Source organism: Myotis daubentonii, chromosome 1, assembly GCF_963259705.1.
Source record: "Myotis daubentonii chromosome 1, mMyoDau2.1, whole genome shotgun sequence".
NCBI lineage: Eukaryota > Metazoa > Chordata > Mammalia > Chiroptera > Vespertilionidae > Myotis > Myotis daubentonii.
The window spans coordinates 206,771,813-206,786,796 of NC_081840.1; the positions used below are offsets into that span (position 1 = coordinate 206,771,813).

The 14,984-nt window shown below is 43.6% G+C and overlaps 1 protein-coding gene across 1 annotated transcript in view; it reads right to left on the reverse strand.

The window, feature by feature from the left end:
* The window catches only part of GRXCR1 (glutaredoxin and cysteine rich domain containing 1), a 94,239-nt gene that overhangs the window by 9,179 nt on the left and 70,076 nt on the right, over window positions 1-14,984 (reverse strand). Inside the window, exon 3 of the mRNA XM_059682660.1 lies at window positions 312-377. Coding sequence (XP_059538643.1) covers window positions 312-377 — 66 coding nt within the window. The remainder of the gene's footprint in view (window positions 1-311; window positions 378-14,984) is intronic.

The following is a 14,984-nucleotide window of genomic DNA, read 5'->3' on the forward strand; positions in this document are numbered from 1 at the left end:
AAATGTTAAATATGCTTTAAGACAAGTGTTTGATTTGAAACACCTCATCAAAATCAGCTCTATTAGAGAATTAGGCTCTACTAAAGCAGACTGGAATTTTCACCTAATACTATGAGGTTGTTAGAAACAAACACTAAAGCCACTCTAACTAGAGAAAATTTAATGACAGGTGACATCAAATTAAAACTGCCACATGTATCCAGTTACATACGTGTAAGAACATGGGAAAATTCAAGTAGGAAAACTCAGTTACAATCAGAATGTGTTTAACATTTGGATTACTAAAAATAAGTTGCTAAAAGCACAATTACCTCAATTTTGGTTAAGAGGTCTTGCAGTTCTCCTGATTCATTCATTGACAAAATTTTCTCAGCACCCTATTAACAAGAGAAGGTAGGGGGGGAAAGAAAATCCATTTTGTTAGTATTGGAGAAAATAAAGTTCTAGCCAGGAAAGTTTAAGCTACAAAATACTGAACATGATTCTTCCCATCAGATCTCAGTAAATTTACAACCAGGAGGCCAAAGAGGAGAAGAAATGTATCTTCCCTTTCACATGTTCCCATCTAGTAAGGCTTACTGCGGGCAAGAGGGGGGCGGCCAGCGGGAGGGGAGCGCTAGAGAGCCCACCGCTGTCAGAGTAAGCCCAGATGTGAAAGGCTCCAGCACTCCCTTCAGAGGTGTGCAGGGAGCCTGGAGCTGCTCTGCCATCTGGGAAAGGACACCTCTGAGCACATGCCCAGCCTGGGCTGTCTCTGCCCTATTCCAGGCGTCCTGGGCACGGTCTTCCTTAGAGTCGTGCATGTAAAAATAACAGTAGCTAAAATAATAAAGGAGTTAATAACCACTGCCACTGAGCACATACTATGAGGGTGGCACCCAAAATCATCTAATCTGATGCGTCTGACTCTATTCATAGCAGAAATTGAGCCTTCGTGAGATTAAATAAGTCCAAGGTCACCCAAAAAGGAAGCGGAGTGGGAATTTGAACACAAGCAGGGGATTGACTCCAGAACCCATGTTTTCAACTTCTCAAATGTTCTGTGAAAATGAGAACTGGGGCAATGTCTTCCCTTTCCACACTTTCCAAAAACTCACCGTGTTTCTTCTAACTACCCACTTTCCTTTCCAGTCTCTTCTTACAGTCTCCCACTCAACTCCCCAGCATGTACACATAGAGTGGGAAGAAGGAAAACTTGGGGTAATTATTTCTAATCAAAGGCAGAGTCCCCATCTGCCTTGTTCACACCATATCCCCGGCACAGAATGTTGGATTCACTGTCTATTCATCAACAAGACAGGGAAAAATATCATCACACAATACATACTTTCTGGATTCCTTTTTGCAAGGCAGGGTAGAAAACACAGGCTCACTTCAAAAAAGAAAGGTCCTAGTTCTGAAGGAGGTTACAATACACTTTTATGTAAACACAAGGCAGAGGAATGCACTGGGTAGAATGGAAAATCAGAGCCAAATGAATGCTGCAGACAAGGGGCGAGCTAGGGAATCTCAGCAGAGGGAACAAAGGATCTGCTTAGCGAGGGCAGAGAAGGATGTCTGAAGTTGCTGGCAATTGATGTGGCCTTGAAGGTTATAGGTGAGGTTTCTGCGGCAGGCTCGGCCATTCCCATAGTGATGTAAAGGAGCCTTCGGTTCTGCGTTTCACTTCACTTCAGTTTATCTTACATAATTCATGACATCTTAATCACCATCAGAGATGTCAGCTTGATATATTAAAAAGCACTATGAAAACATACACAGGGCTACAGAGAATATATGTAGCTGTACGGGCAGGTTATATGCTTTTATTTGTGGGTAGTTCTGCTAGGAATATAGATGTGACAACCCCTAAAGTGAGAACAAAGGTAACAAAAGCACCAAAATAAAACATTAAAGTCTAAAACGTAGTAATATCCGGTAATATTTTACCACTGCTACATTCTATTTCCTTTAGGAGTTAGCTAAGCTATGATGGGAAATGCCTCTGGGGAATTGGGCACAGGAACCAAAGCAGTAAGGAAACAATATGTGAGTCATTTTCCATCAACAAAAGAAAATGCATCGCAATCACTCCAGGCAAAATGAATGGACCAGAGAAGCTATCACACATCTGCTTCCCAGCGCTGAGCTCAGCGGTCAGTGTGCTTCAGTCAGTTGTTTAGCACAGAGTGCATAGGCCAGGAAAGGACTGGCTTCTTACCATTAAATGCCTGGGATATGCTCAGCCTCAGTCAAATAATGCCAGCACCATCACTATTATGGAAGTAGGTTCCACGTTTCAGATGAAATGAGGGTTTTGCACACTCTGAGCAATGTGCTGAACTAAAGGCACGCTAATCCTTGCTCTTCAAGACACTCCGGTGTCTAGTGTGCAGGTGATGCACCAAGTGCTTAAGGTGGGAAAAACTTTGCCCTGGAACAGAGACCTCATGGTCTCTCTCTCTCAAAGGTTGCTACTCAACATGGCCTCCACCCACAACTCCATCTGGCCAGGCTTCAAATTGTTTCCTTACAAGGAGCCTTCTGGTCCTTGTGTACGTGCTGAGCAGAAACAGTAGGTAAAACCCCCCTGTATCTAGACGGGGTCCCACATCCTTGCAGAACTGAAGTACAATATCCCACAGGCAGACAAGGAGATCAGACGGTGCCCGCTCTGCTCCTGAGCAGCGGCAGGAGGGGATCTCAGCCTCATGGGCAAGTTCCAGGGCAAGTTCAGACCCCTGCCATCCTCACCCTTGGGGCTTATGCTAGGGTGGCTCTCAAGCTCTCCTGCTCGGCACCGCACCTAGATATTCCAAAGGTCTCCTTCCCCACAGTTCTCCATCACAAGGATCTCAATTATTGCTTGGCCTAAAAAGAGACTCTTGTGTCCACAAAAGAGTGTATTTCCTTTCAGACTGATATTCTTAGGAAATAATCTTTTCCTGGATGGCATTTGGCTAAGAATGTCATAGGTGAGTGTGATAGGTTTTACATATAACTCCACATTCAATTAATCATTCTACTACCTGGCAAAGTTTACCAAGATTTCCAATAGACCTGTATAAATATTACTAGTGTATTGTTCAGTTGATTCAGAATCTTTTTTTTTCCCCTAAAAAATTAATTCAATCCTGAAAATAGTGATAAAAGCAATGTATTCAGAGCATTATAGACAGTAGCTCTTTTTATCATCAGTGCAAAATACGCATTATTATCTCAATTTTTTAAATGAAGAAACTGAAACTTAAAGAGAATGAAGGACATGCCCAGGGAGTTCAGTTAATCAACACAAGGCCTGATCAGATCTCGAATTCAGGTCTTGCTGACTCCATAACCTACACTCTTTTCATTGTGCCATGCATGCTAACTGTTTACTGATATGATTGCATTAGTGCCCTCCAAAAAAGTGGTACAGATCACAGGGGACATTTCAGTCTGTACTTTGAATCACTGCCGGGTAGGAGCCCCAGGTTGTGAAGTGAATGGAAGCTTTCACAACGACTCCAAACAGAGCGAATGTGCCAAAGAAGCCACAGAACATCCTAGCTCTTGCCCTTTTATATCTCATTATCATGCCTTTTTTAGTTATTCTTTTTAGAAAATATAATTTTATTTGAAATTAGTAATAAAGCCTCATAGAGATGTCAGAGTTAAATATACAGGTACAAATATTGCCTGCTACATGACCACTGTCACATAAAGAATGGCAACTCCTTTCTCACACCAGATGTAGTATAAGAGTCCAGAGGTAGAGTTCTTGCAGAGAATGTAGGAGTCGCAGGCTCACGGTGTCCCCCGTCCACCTCTGGCAGACAGAAGATAAGGAAAGCAAAACTTATTTCTTCACAAATACGCAGTCCAGTGCAGTGTGCTCCTCACAGCTGCCCAATCATCTCTGTTTGTTTCAAGATCCTTCATTGCTTGGGGCTCCTAGAGGGAGTGGTACTGATGGTGTAGGGCAGTGATGGCGAACCTATGACACGCGTGTCAGAGGTGACACGTGAACTCATTTTTTGGTTGATTTTTCTTTGTTAAATGGCGTTTAAATATATAAAATAAATATCAAAATATAAGTCTTTGTTTTACTATGGTTGCAAATATCAAAACATTTCTATATGTGACACGGCACCAGAGTTAAGTTAGGGTTTTTCAAAATGCTGGCATGCTGAGCTCAAAAGGTTCGCCATCACTGGTGTAGGGGGACCCAAAACAGGCTCAGATATATTTCTTCTCCCAGCAGGAACCTCTCTTCCCAGGTGTGTGGACCTGATATTGAGAGTTCTGTCCCAATTCCCCGCTTCCCAACCCATCCTACTCTGTATTGAGGAGGAGGAGGGCAAAGGAAGGAAGTAAAGCAATAAACAGGGACAGGGAGAAGAGCCCTGCAGTGTACATAGATGCCAAAGACTTCTGTTGGGAAGTTCTCTGTCCCGCCACCTAGGAATGAACAAAGCTCAGTTGGAGTCTGAGTCAGAGGCGTCCCCTGAGGAAGATGAGCTGGAGCTGCTGGCATCTTCATCGCTACTGCTGGAGTCTGAGGAGCTGCTGCTTTCTGCCTTTCCCCCATGTTCCTTCTTTTCTTCAGATCCCCATGAGGAATGAGAACAGTCCCCATTTGTCTCTGAAGACGCCATCCCAGGAGCCTGTGGCCTGGGCTGTTTAAAATAGCCCGCAGCCTTAGTGCCAAAGCACTAGCTATGCTTTATGGAGATAATGTGTCTGTTAGATAAGCTTTCATAAGGAATGAGCTCTATTGCTATTGGCCATGAATTCAATGTTAATAAATAAACAATAGATATTAACTAAGATGTCTTTATTTTTTTGTGCGATTAATCACTATGTTTTAATTATGTTCAATTTGTAACAAGGAAATTGGGGGTCACCACAACATGAGGAACTGTATCAAAGGGTCTCAGCATTAGGAAGGTTGAGACCACTGGTCTAAGGTTTATTTCTACCTCAATTGCTGGCGCCAGTCCGGGCTTGGGCAGGAGGCAAACAACTGATGTGTTTCTCTCACATGGATTATTTCTGTCTTTCCCTCTCTCCCCCTCTCTCTCTAAACATCAATGGGAAAATATCCTTGGGTGAGGATTGAAAAAACAAACAAAGGTGGGTAACCTGGTCAGAAGGTCAAATCTTCAAAGTGGCTAGAAGCTGCTCCTCCCAAGGGGTCCGGACTGAATGTTCTTGAGCATCTCCAGGAAGGCCTGCGAGGATGGTGCCTCCACATTCTGGAAGGTGTTCTGGACTCTGCAGAACAGGAATAAGTATTTCAGCTCCAGCCAGATGAACCCGAAGTGGTTCTCATCAAACAGGATGAAGACGCCAGGGCAGCGACTGGGGTAGGCCAAGCCATCGGAGGTAAAAATCTTCACGCCATAGAAACACATCCTGCAGGTTCGGGGGTAGTTCTCGTCTCTTGAGCGCACGCCCACAGGCAGAACGAATGGGACAGGCTGCTCCTCTGCAGCTGCCGCCCCGGACTCCCCGACGCTGGGCTGGGCAGGGCTCTGCCAGGCATGGCCCTCGCTTTCCTCAGTCCCGTCTTCTTGCTGCTGCTGCTGCTCCTGCTCCCGGCTCACCTGCTCCTCAATCTCCTGGACCACGCGGGAGAGCTCGTTGAAGGTGCGGAAGACCTCGCCATCCGGCTGGATGCGGCGCCGGAGGTGGATCTCTAACGTCCAGATGAAGTCCGCCGTGACGCTCGTGACCCTGGCGTGCTTCCCGTGGAAGCTGAGCATGGCAAGCACTAGGCGGACGTCATAGAATCCGCCTTGGAAGAGGCCTGGCCTGATGAGGTCGTCCGGGTGGCTGGGCGGGAGGTAGACGCGGCGGTAGGTCACGGAGTAATAGGGCAGTCTGTCCTCCCGCAACAGCACCCGCCCGCGTTCTCCCCTAAGCCGCGTCGGTAAGTCCTTTTGCTGGTCTCTCTTGACCCACTGGACGCTGAACCTGTCCTTCTGCATCTGCAGGTGGCGGCGGTGGGACAAGCTGTAGAAGCCATCCATGTACTCCACCGCGGCTGATTTCCTTTCCGTCAGGCGGATTCTGAACAACGGCGGGAACTGCAGTGGGCCATCCACATCGGTGATAATGGGAGGCCACCACGTCGAACCAGTAATGCATAAGCCGTCCACCACGACGTTCAGCAGTGTTCGATAGTTATGATCCAGCTGCCACAGTCCCAAAATGTGTCTGTACGGGTGGAACAGCTTCGCATAAACTTCTCGGTAAGACATACCCCTCCTCTCCTGGTTCGGCAAGTTTTCAGGAACGCCATACTCCTCCCGGCAGCGCCGTCTCCAGATGCTGTCGGTGTGCAGGATGTGGTGGAATTTGGTGCAGGCCTGGGCCAGGCTGTGCAGATCGGTGCCGGGGAGCGAGGCGAAGATCTCCACTAGCAGCTCGGGAGGCAGGTCCTGCAGCGAGCAGCCCGGGGGCGGCATGGGGCTAGCGATTCCTCCACTCCCCGCACAGCACCGCGCTGCCAGTGCGCCTCCACGTGCTTTGCTGCCAGGGCCGGCTTGCCCTCAGCCCCTGTCCTCTCAGCTGGGCCCTGGCACTCCTGACAACACCGCTTGCCCTCCGCGCTGCTGTCTCAGCTGGGCCCTGGCACTATTGACGACACCAATATCCCCGTGAAGAGCCCACGGCGGCAGAGGCAAGCGCACTCTTCCGTGCCTCCACGCTTAACAGCCACCACAGCATGGGCCGCCAGCCCTCCGCAGGGTTTTAAGCTGGCTGGGTCTGCCTTAGAGTCCAGCCACGCCCCCTCAGAGAGGAGCCAATTGTAGGACTTTAGACCCATACCCATTAACAGTCGCCTCCCTTTCCCAGTGCCCCCTCCCTGTCCTCCCGCCCTAGCCCCAGGCAGTCACTAATCTGCTTTCTGTGGGGAGAAGCCTCCAGGGATATGCCTATGGGGGGTGGGGTGGGGTGGAGGGACATTTCACAGAAATGCAGTAAAGAAAACACACAACTGTGGTACATCTACACAATGGAATACTACGCTGCAGTAAAAAAGAAGGAACTCTTGCCATTTGCAACAGTGTGGATGGAACTGGAGAGCATCATGCTAAGTGAAATTAGCCAGTCAGAGAAAGATAAATACCACATGATCTCACCATTTGTGGAATATAGAGAACAACATAGACTGATGAACAGGGACAGATCCAAAGACAGAGAAACAATCCCCCTAGTTATTTTTAATACATTGCATATGCCAGGAAAGGATCTGTTTCATTACCCTTCCATACACAAAATTAGCTTTATTCTCAATTAGTTGCCACCTTAAAATCCTGAGTGGTGAGCTGTGACTTGTGAACAAGCCATTTTGTTTTACATGTAACAAATGTCTCAGAGGAAGATAAGACAGTTTACATAACCTTCCCTCATGTGTGGGCCCCCCACGAAGAGACCCACACCTTCAAGGAATAAGAAAAGGCTGCGAGAAGAAATCAGCCCCCTGCTGACTAGGACTGCCAGGGGACATGCCCACCATTTCTGCTGCACGAATGGGCAACGTGTACTCAATTATATGTGTGTCCATTCACTCATTTCCACAGTCAACACTATTTTGAGCTCCTGTTATGGGTTAGGAGCTATGCTAAGCGTAAGAGATACCACAATAAGAAAACAACTGGCTCCCTGTTGCTGAGGAAATGTAGTCTTTTGGAGGAGACAGATGTTAAGCAAAAGATCACATAAATAAGTATAAACTTACCACTATCATCAATGCTACAAAAGAGCCATTGGTACAAGATGCTACAAAAGCATATAACAAGGTGAATTTAACCTAATTAAAAAGATCAGTAAACGTTTTCTTCATAAGGTAATGATGCCCTAGCCAGTTTGGCTCAGTGGATAGAGCGACGGCCTATGGACTGAAGGATCCCGGCTTCTATTCTGGTCAAGGGCACATGCCTGGATTGTGAGCTTGATCCCAATGGGGGTTGGGGGGACGTGCAGGAGGCAGCCGATCAATGATTCTCTCTCATCATTGATGTTTTGATCTCTGTCTCCCTCTCCCTTCCTCTCTGAAATCAATAAAAATAAATTTTTTTTTAAAAATGATGTAATGGTTACATATCTTTAGGAAGAATAATAGTTCACTGAGCACAAAGAAAAAGGGAAAGAAATTAATTATGGCAGTAGGGTTACCAAATATTATATGTACATCATCTTTTGTAGTCACCATATCCTTTCGTTCAAAATGAGAAAATCTATGTTTCATGAAACTTTCTGTGATATTCTGCCGGAGTCCATTCATTGTCTTCACTAGCTGAGTTTAGACAGAGACCCCCAAAAGCTAGTAACCTTTGAAGTCCTAGCAAAGGTCAGGGCTGTGCACCACCCAGTTAATCTAGGAACCACCCAGTTAATTTAGGTAATAATAGTTGAAGCATCATCCCCACCTTAGTTCACTTAATTCCTTAGATACTTATGTAAATCCTTGTTGATTAGATATTCTGCCTATTTCTGGAAATTGTCTGCTGATGAGCTAATCTGTGTGTCATTGAAACCTCCTTACCCTAGGGCTACTCCAGATCAATAAAAGGTTGGAGCGGCCTGAGCATCCGTGGAAGTCCTTCTGGACTTGCCTGCCTGGTCCCCCAATATTTCAAAATTATTTCAAGTCATTTCTCTCTCATTTGTGTGCGGATCCTCTTTTCAGATCCCGAACCCTAATCCATGCAGGACGTGGAAGGAAACACACTCGACAATATTCTGCATATTATTTTGCATCGGTGCCCTGGAGGAAACAGAGGTAAGATAGCAGGCCAGTGTAAGCAATCTACTTCAACAGTAAGCTGAAGAAAATAACAGATTGATATAAACCAGCTTGTATCTAGCACTATTCTAGATTTCCGGGAAGAGTTACTAATTCAAGAGTTTCCGGACACCATTATCAAAAACATATAATAACCCTGGCCTGTGTGACTCAGTTGGTTGAGCATTGTCCCAAGCACTGAGAAGTTGCTGGTTCGATTCCCGGTCAGGGCACAAGTCCAGGTAGTTGACTTGATCCCCAGTTGGGGTGCATGCATGCGGGAGGCAGCCAATCAATGTTTCTCTCTCACATCAGTGTTTCTCTTTCTCTCTCTCTCTCTCTCAAATCAATTTATAAAAGCATATTTTGAAAACAAAATAAGATAAACACTTAAGTATATTTTTTTCAAACACTTTAAAATCACAAACACAGATGTTAGTTGTCATCACGCTGATACTTCTCCATGCTGATGCATCTCCATTCTGATACCCAGGCTCTGGCTTCTACATGGAACACCAATATTTGAAAGCTATTCAACTGACATTTCTGAGAGGTCCATAAGAAGTAGAAAAATGTTCTCGGTAACCAAAACCAAACATAAACTTTGTGCATATATAGATTATCTATTTTATATTTTACTTGCATCTATTCATACACACTTCATGTTACTCAGAAAGCAGCTTGCAACAAAAGATCCATATAATGATATAACAAAATAAAATTTGAATAGGAATTCAGGACATAGGAAATGCCCTAAATAAATCTCAAAATGATAGCTAACTGAGGCTTACATTTAATTCCGAGCCAGCTCCTCAGTGAAAACAAAGTTTTTCTTAGCACAGTAGTCCAACAAAGCAACGCCCTACATAAGGCTTTAGAGGAACTGGCTGATACGATAAATAACGGTCTTGCTTTTTAATTAAGCATAAAAACATAGTCTCCAGATAAATGCCATCACAGAACTGGCTCTTGAATCAAACAGTAAGCTTTCATCCCTCCTGCTGGGTTAAACAAGGCTCCTTTTCTCTCTCATTTAATTACCTTCCTGCCGTTTATTTCTTCCTATTTTATTGTATATCCTACAGTACACTGCTCACTGGAACATCTTCTAGTAACTGGGATAAAACCCAAAGTTCTTAGCATGGTCTACAAAGGCCTCCACTTTCTGGCTACATCAATCCTTCCAGCCCTGTCCTTTAATACCATATGCTCCTGACCCTCTGAATTCCTCCCCTTCTCCTGGTCCTTCCATGAGATAATATGCCTCTGCACATACATGCTCCATCCTTTGCCCAGAGTTTCCTCTATCCTCTCCACCACCTTCTCCCAGAAAACTCCTATACACACTTTCAACCCCAATGGACATGTTCCTTCTCAATGGAGCTTCTTTGACTTTCCCAGGACAAAAATCAGATGTTCCCTCTGATCACACTTTGCCCCTCTGCACAATGAACACAGCGGTGACAGGGGCTACACTTTCAAGGATCCAGCACTTTGTTGTGGTGCACCATAGACACTCAGTACGTATCTGCTATATTTGTATCTTCAGCCATTTTTTAAAAAATGCAGCATTAAATTCCAAATAGCCGTGTCTTATAAAGACGGATGATTTAAAAAGGAAAGACAAGCCGAGGTGTGAATCAAGCGCACCTTGGTGGAGGTAAATTTGCAAAAGGTCCAAGCTGATGTGATTTGATGACAGAAGGCCACACAGTAGAGGAGTGAAAGGGATGAGCACTGTGTGAAAGGATCTCCCCTCACCATCCCTTCTCTCAGCCAGGCACATGATGGGAAGTGCAGAGCAAACCACTGGAGGCTGCACTCTCTGGTGCAACCAGGCAGCAGGACTGTCTGGTGCTGGCTGCGGGGGAAGCCTTCTGCTGTGTAATCAGAGAGCAGATGGCAGGGCTGGCGTTCAAGGAGCTCAACCAGCACTCAGCATGGCGCCTGCCGAAGGATGTGCTCCATAAATGTGTGTCACTCTGGCTGCCATGCCCACCAGAGAGGGAGGTTACATCAGCCCTGGAGACCGGCCACCTGAGCCCTGTTGACAAAGTCAGAATTTGCTTCGGGAATCAGCTCTGGGTCTTTTCTAGGATGTAAAGCAACTCCGTGAAGACCCTGACGTTCTACATCAAACACTAGTCTAGAAAAATGCTCAAAGCAGGTGTAGCAGTATCGCACCAGTGTCTTCAAACGCACAGTACAAGCTTCGTGGATAATCCCATTCTAAAGAGTATAGCTTTCTTGCTTCCCTGGCAGGAAGAATTAACTGCAAACTGGTTGACTTGTTGTGTGTGATTATGTAATGCAGACCTTCGGGAGTTAGAAAATGCCTGCTGAAGAAAGCGATTTTAGTCGTATACAGTTAGTGCTGAGCCACGGTTTTCAGTGTAGCAGTAAAGAACAATTTCCAATAGAGGCCAAACTTGATTTTTTAATAATAAAAATAAATACTGTATCATCAAAATTAATGATCTTGGGGATGTATTATTCCCTCCTCTATGGCAGAAGGCCATCTTGTTTGTTTCTTTAAAGTTAATATAAAAATCACACAAAAGTGATATCAAGTCATCAGGTTAGAACAATAATATAGTATTGGGGATTGAGCTAGAAGAAGCCAGAAGACTATTCTATTTAATATATTTAAGATTGCTGTCTCCTATGTCATAAAATTCTCTTTGCATTGTCCAAATTTTGGAATGCAGTGACCAAGCTTAGCAAAGGCTTTTTGAATAAGACTCTGGATTAAATTCTAACACCTCCACTTACAAATTAATTTATCTTGGACAAACAATGTAAACTCTGACACTCAGTTTCCTCATTTGTAAATTTGGCATAATAATGTTTATAGTGTTTCAAAGATCATGGCAATATACATAATAGGAATTCAATAAATAGCCATTGTATTATTGTTACTATTATCAAACTCCCTGAGAGCATTTATAACTTAGAATCAATGTTGGGTACACACAATTTAGTCCACAAACATTTTCTATGTAGAGTCAATAATTTATAAAAAATAAAAGGTTATCTACAAGAGTTTACATTATTGTTGGATATCACCCTAAAGTGAAAAGGAGAGGAGGTAAAGCAATATATTAGAATGAAATACTCAATTTTGTGACTTTTTAAAGAGAATAATTGATATAAAATGTGAGGACTTTGTAGACCATAAAACTTCTCAGCTAAGTTGTGGAGTGGCTAAGGTATTTTTTATTATAGGATATTTAACTAGCCCTGAGCTAGGGCTCTGTGAAGAGTGAAAAAACAGGATAGTTAGTGACCAATATTGCTGACGAAAATCGAGTTGATTTATTTTTCTGGGAGAATATTAGTATTTAATCACTGAGCAGGAAAAATATTTGAGTAAGAATAAAATGACCAGAGTCATTGAGAAATATAATTAGTTAATCAAAATGGATAGAGAGTTAGAAACATCAATGAGAGAGAAACATCGATGAGCTGCCTCCTGTACACCCTCCACTGGGGATGTGCCCGCAACCAAGGTACATGCCCTTGACTGGAATAGAACCTGGGACCCTTTAGTCCGCAGGCCGATGCTCTACCCACTGAGCCAAACCGGCCAGGGCTCATATGGCCATCTTACTAAAACTATCAAAAGATGGAAGATGCCACCCCGTTGCCACCTGGAAAGACTGCTCTGCAGTATTCTAAAGTTCATGACCATGAAATGAAGCAGAGATACCATTTTTATAAAGTATTATAATGCTAAAGAATTGTGACTGTCGAACAGTGGTTCTTTTTAAACAATAGGAAGCTGTTGCTATCCAGAGGTATCATGTTCATAGGGAAGGTATTGTATTCCAGACCTTAACAAAATAAAAAATTAAAAAAATGTAGCCATGGAATGGGCTGAGAGGAACATGGGGCCTGACAAGAAAGCACCTCTGTATGGTGGGGGCAGGGAAAATGATTTCCTCAACCTTTCTGTCCTGCCTCACTCAGACTTCCTACACCAGCCTCCCTGTGACTGGAAGTCGGGGGAAGGAACCGGTAACCACCAGTGCTTCCATTGTAAGTCTGCCTTCTCGAGGCTCAGGACGGGCCACAGCCTGGGAGAGAGTGGATCTGGAAGGAAGAACAGAAAGCAACCTGCCCAGCCAGCAGTGAATCAGAGGACTGCTTTCATTCTGTCAGGGTAGATCCCTGTTTGAATCCATTCCTTATGTGTCTTCAGAACAAGAGAATAAGGATGAGAGTCTTCCCATAATCCTAGGATGAAAGAAAGTGAATTGTGTGGATAACAAGATATGTTGGGAAGGCTGTAGCATTGGAGTTAAAATTGGTGGGCTCAGCCATGCATTAAATCCTTTCTCTGCTGCTTATTTAGTGTATGAACTTGAGCTAGTTACTGAACAACTCAAGGCCTGTTTTCTCAGCTATAAAATGTGAAGAAAATAACTCTTGCATGTAGTGTTGTAAGAACTAAATGAGATAATACGTTGTGCCAGGCACACATAGAGCTTTAGTAACAAGAATAACATTTGTTTACTTTTTTTCTTTTCAGCAGACTAGTAGAAGTAATGAATTTTCCATTGACCCCAATTTCAAAGATCCTTTTTGAAGGATTTATTGTCAAATGTTGTGGTTGTTTTTTTTTTAAATTAGCTATAGTGACCTCTTATTAGGACTATCCTACTTCTGTTAATAGTGTATAGAGAATTCTAATTACCCCTGCCCCATTGTCACTACCCACTCTCCATTCTCCATTTTAGTTAGAAGATCCTCTGCAGTTGATTTGGGCAGAGCATATAGTGAAAGACTGTTTTCCCAACCTCCTTATGGTTAGATGTAGCCACATGACTAAGTCCTTGCCAGTGAAATATGAACAGAGTAATGCATATAGCTTCCAGGCCATCCTCTTAAAAGCAAACTGATAATTTCATATTTACTCTTTTTACCTTTAACAAGCTGGAAAAAATATGATGGAGTCGAGCCATTTTTAACCATGAAGTGAGGACTCACCGTGAAAGGGAGGCACAACAAGATGAAAGAATCATTCATGAAACAGAGATATCTATACCTCTGCACCACACCAATTTATTTAAGAGACAAATAACTACCTTCTCTGGACCAGTAGCGTATGATCTATCTATCTATCTATCTATCTATCTATCTATCTATCTATCTATCATCTATATATCTATCGATATATAAATCATAGGCTACGATCCAGAGAAGGTAGGTATAGATATATATAGATAGATAGATACAGAGACAGATACAGATAAATAGACATGTTCATATGTATGTATGGATGGATAATCTACACTAATAAAAGAGAAACATGTAAATTGGTGTCACTCCGCTACATCCACCAGCCAATCAGAGTGACTATGAAAATTAACCCAACAAAGATGGCGGTTAATTTGCATACACAGGCACAGAGTGAAGACTGAAGACTGAAGACTGAAGACTGAAGAGGCTTGGCTTCTCCGCTGTGGCCGGACCAAAGGCCTGGGTCCCAGGTGCCAGAGGAAAATCAGTGCCAGCAGCCAGGGGAAGGAAGGCCTATTGCGTGAATCTTTGTGCAACGGCTTCTAGTTAGATAGATAAATGTATATAGATATGGAGATAGAGATGATAGAGATAGATAGAGATAGAGATAGAGACAGAGATAGAGATAGAGATAGAGAGGAAGATGGAGATGGAGATGGATAAAGATTATAGAGACAGAGATAGAGGTAGAGATAGAGATGGAAAGGGGGGGGAGGAGAGAGAGAGAGAGAGAGAGAGAGAGAGAGAGAGAGAGAGAGAAGGTGAGGAGCTAGAATGAGTTGGAGGCCAGCACAAACTCTTATGTACTGCCCAAATGAAAAGTTCTTTCATTTTTGTGGTTGTTTTATTTATTTATTTATTTATTTATTTATTTATGTATGTATGTATTTATTTATTTATTTATTTATTTATTTATTTATGTTTGGCTACAATATTTAGGAAAAGAAGAAAAACAACATTGCAACAAAACCCTGTCCAGTGAAATTTATTGTAGAAATTTCAGGACTCTTCCCTCCATTCCTCCAAGGACTCCCCCTATTAGAACTGTCTCCAATTTGAAGAAGCAAATTAAGGAATAATCGTGTAGGCAAGTTCAGGGAGGATGAATAAACCTGAGTCTCTAAAAATGGAATGAGAACAAAGCCCGGTACTCATGTGTCATCTCCCTTTGTCCTGGCCTTTTCAGCCTCCAAAGAAAGGGAGCTTG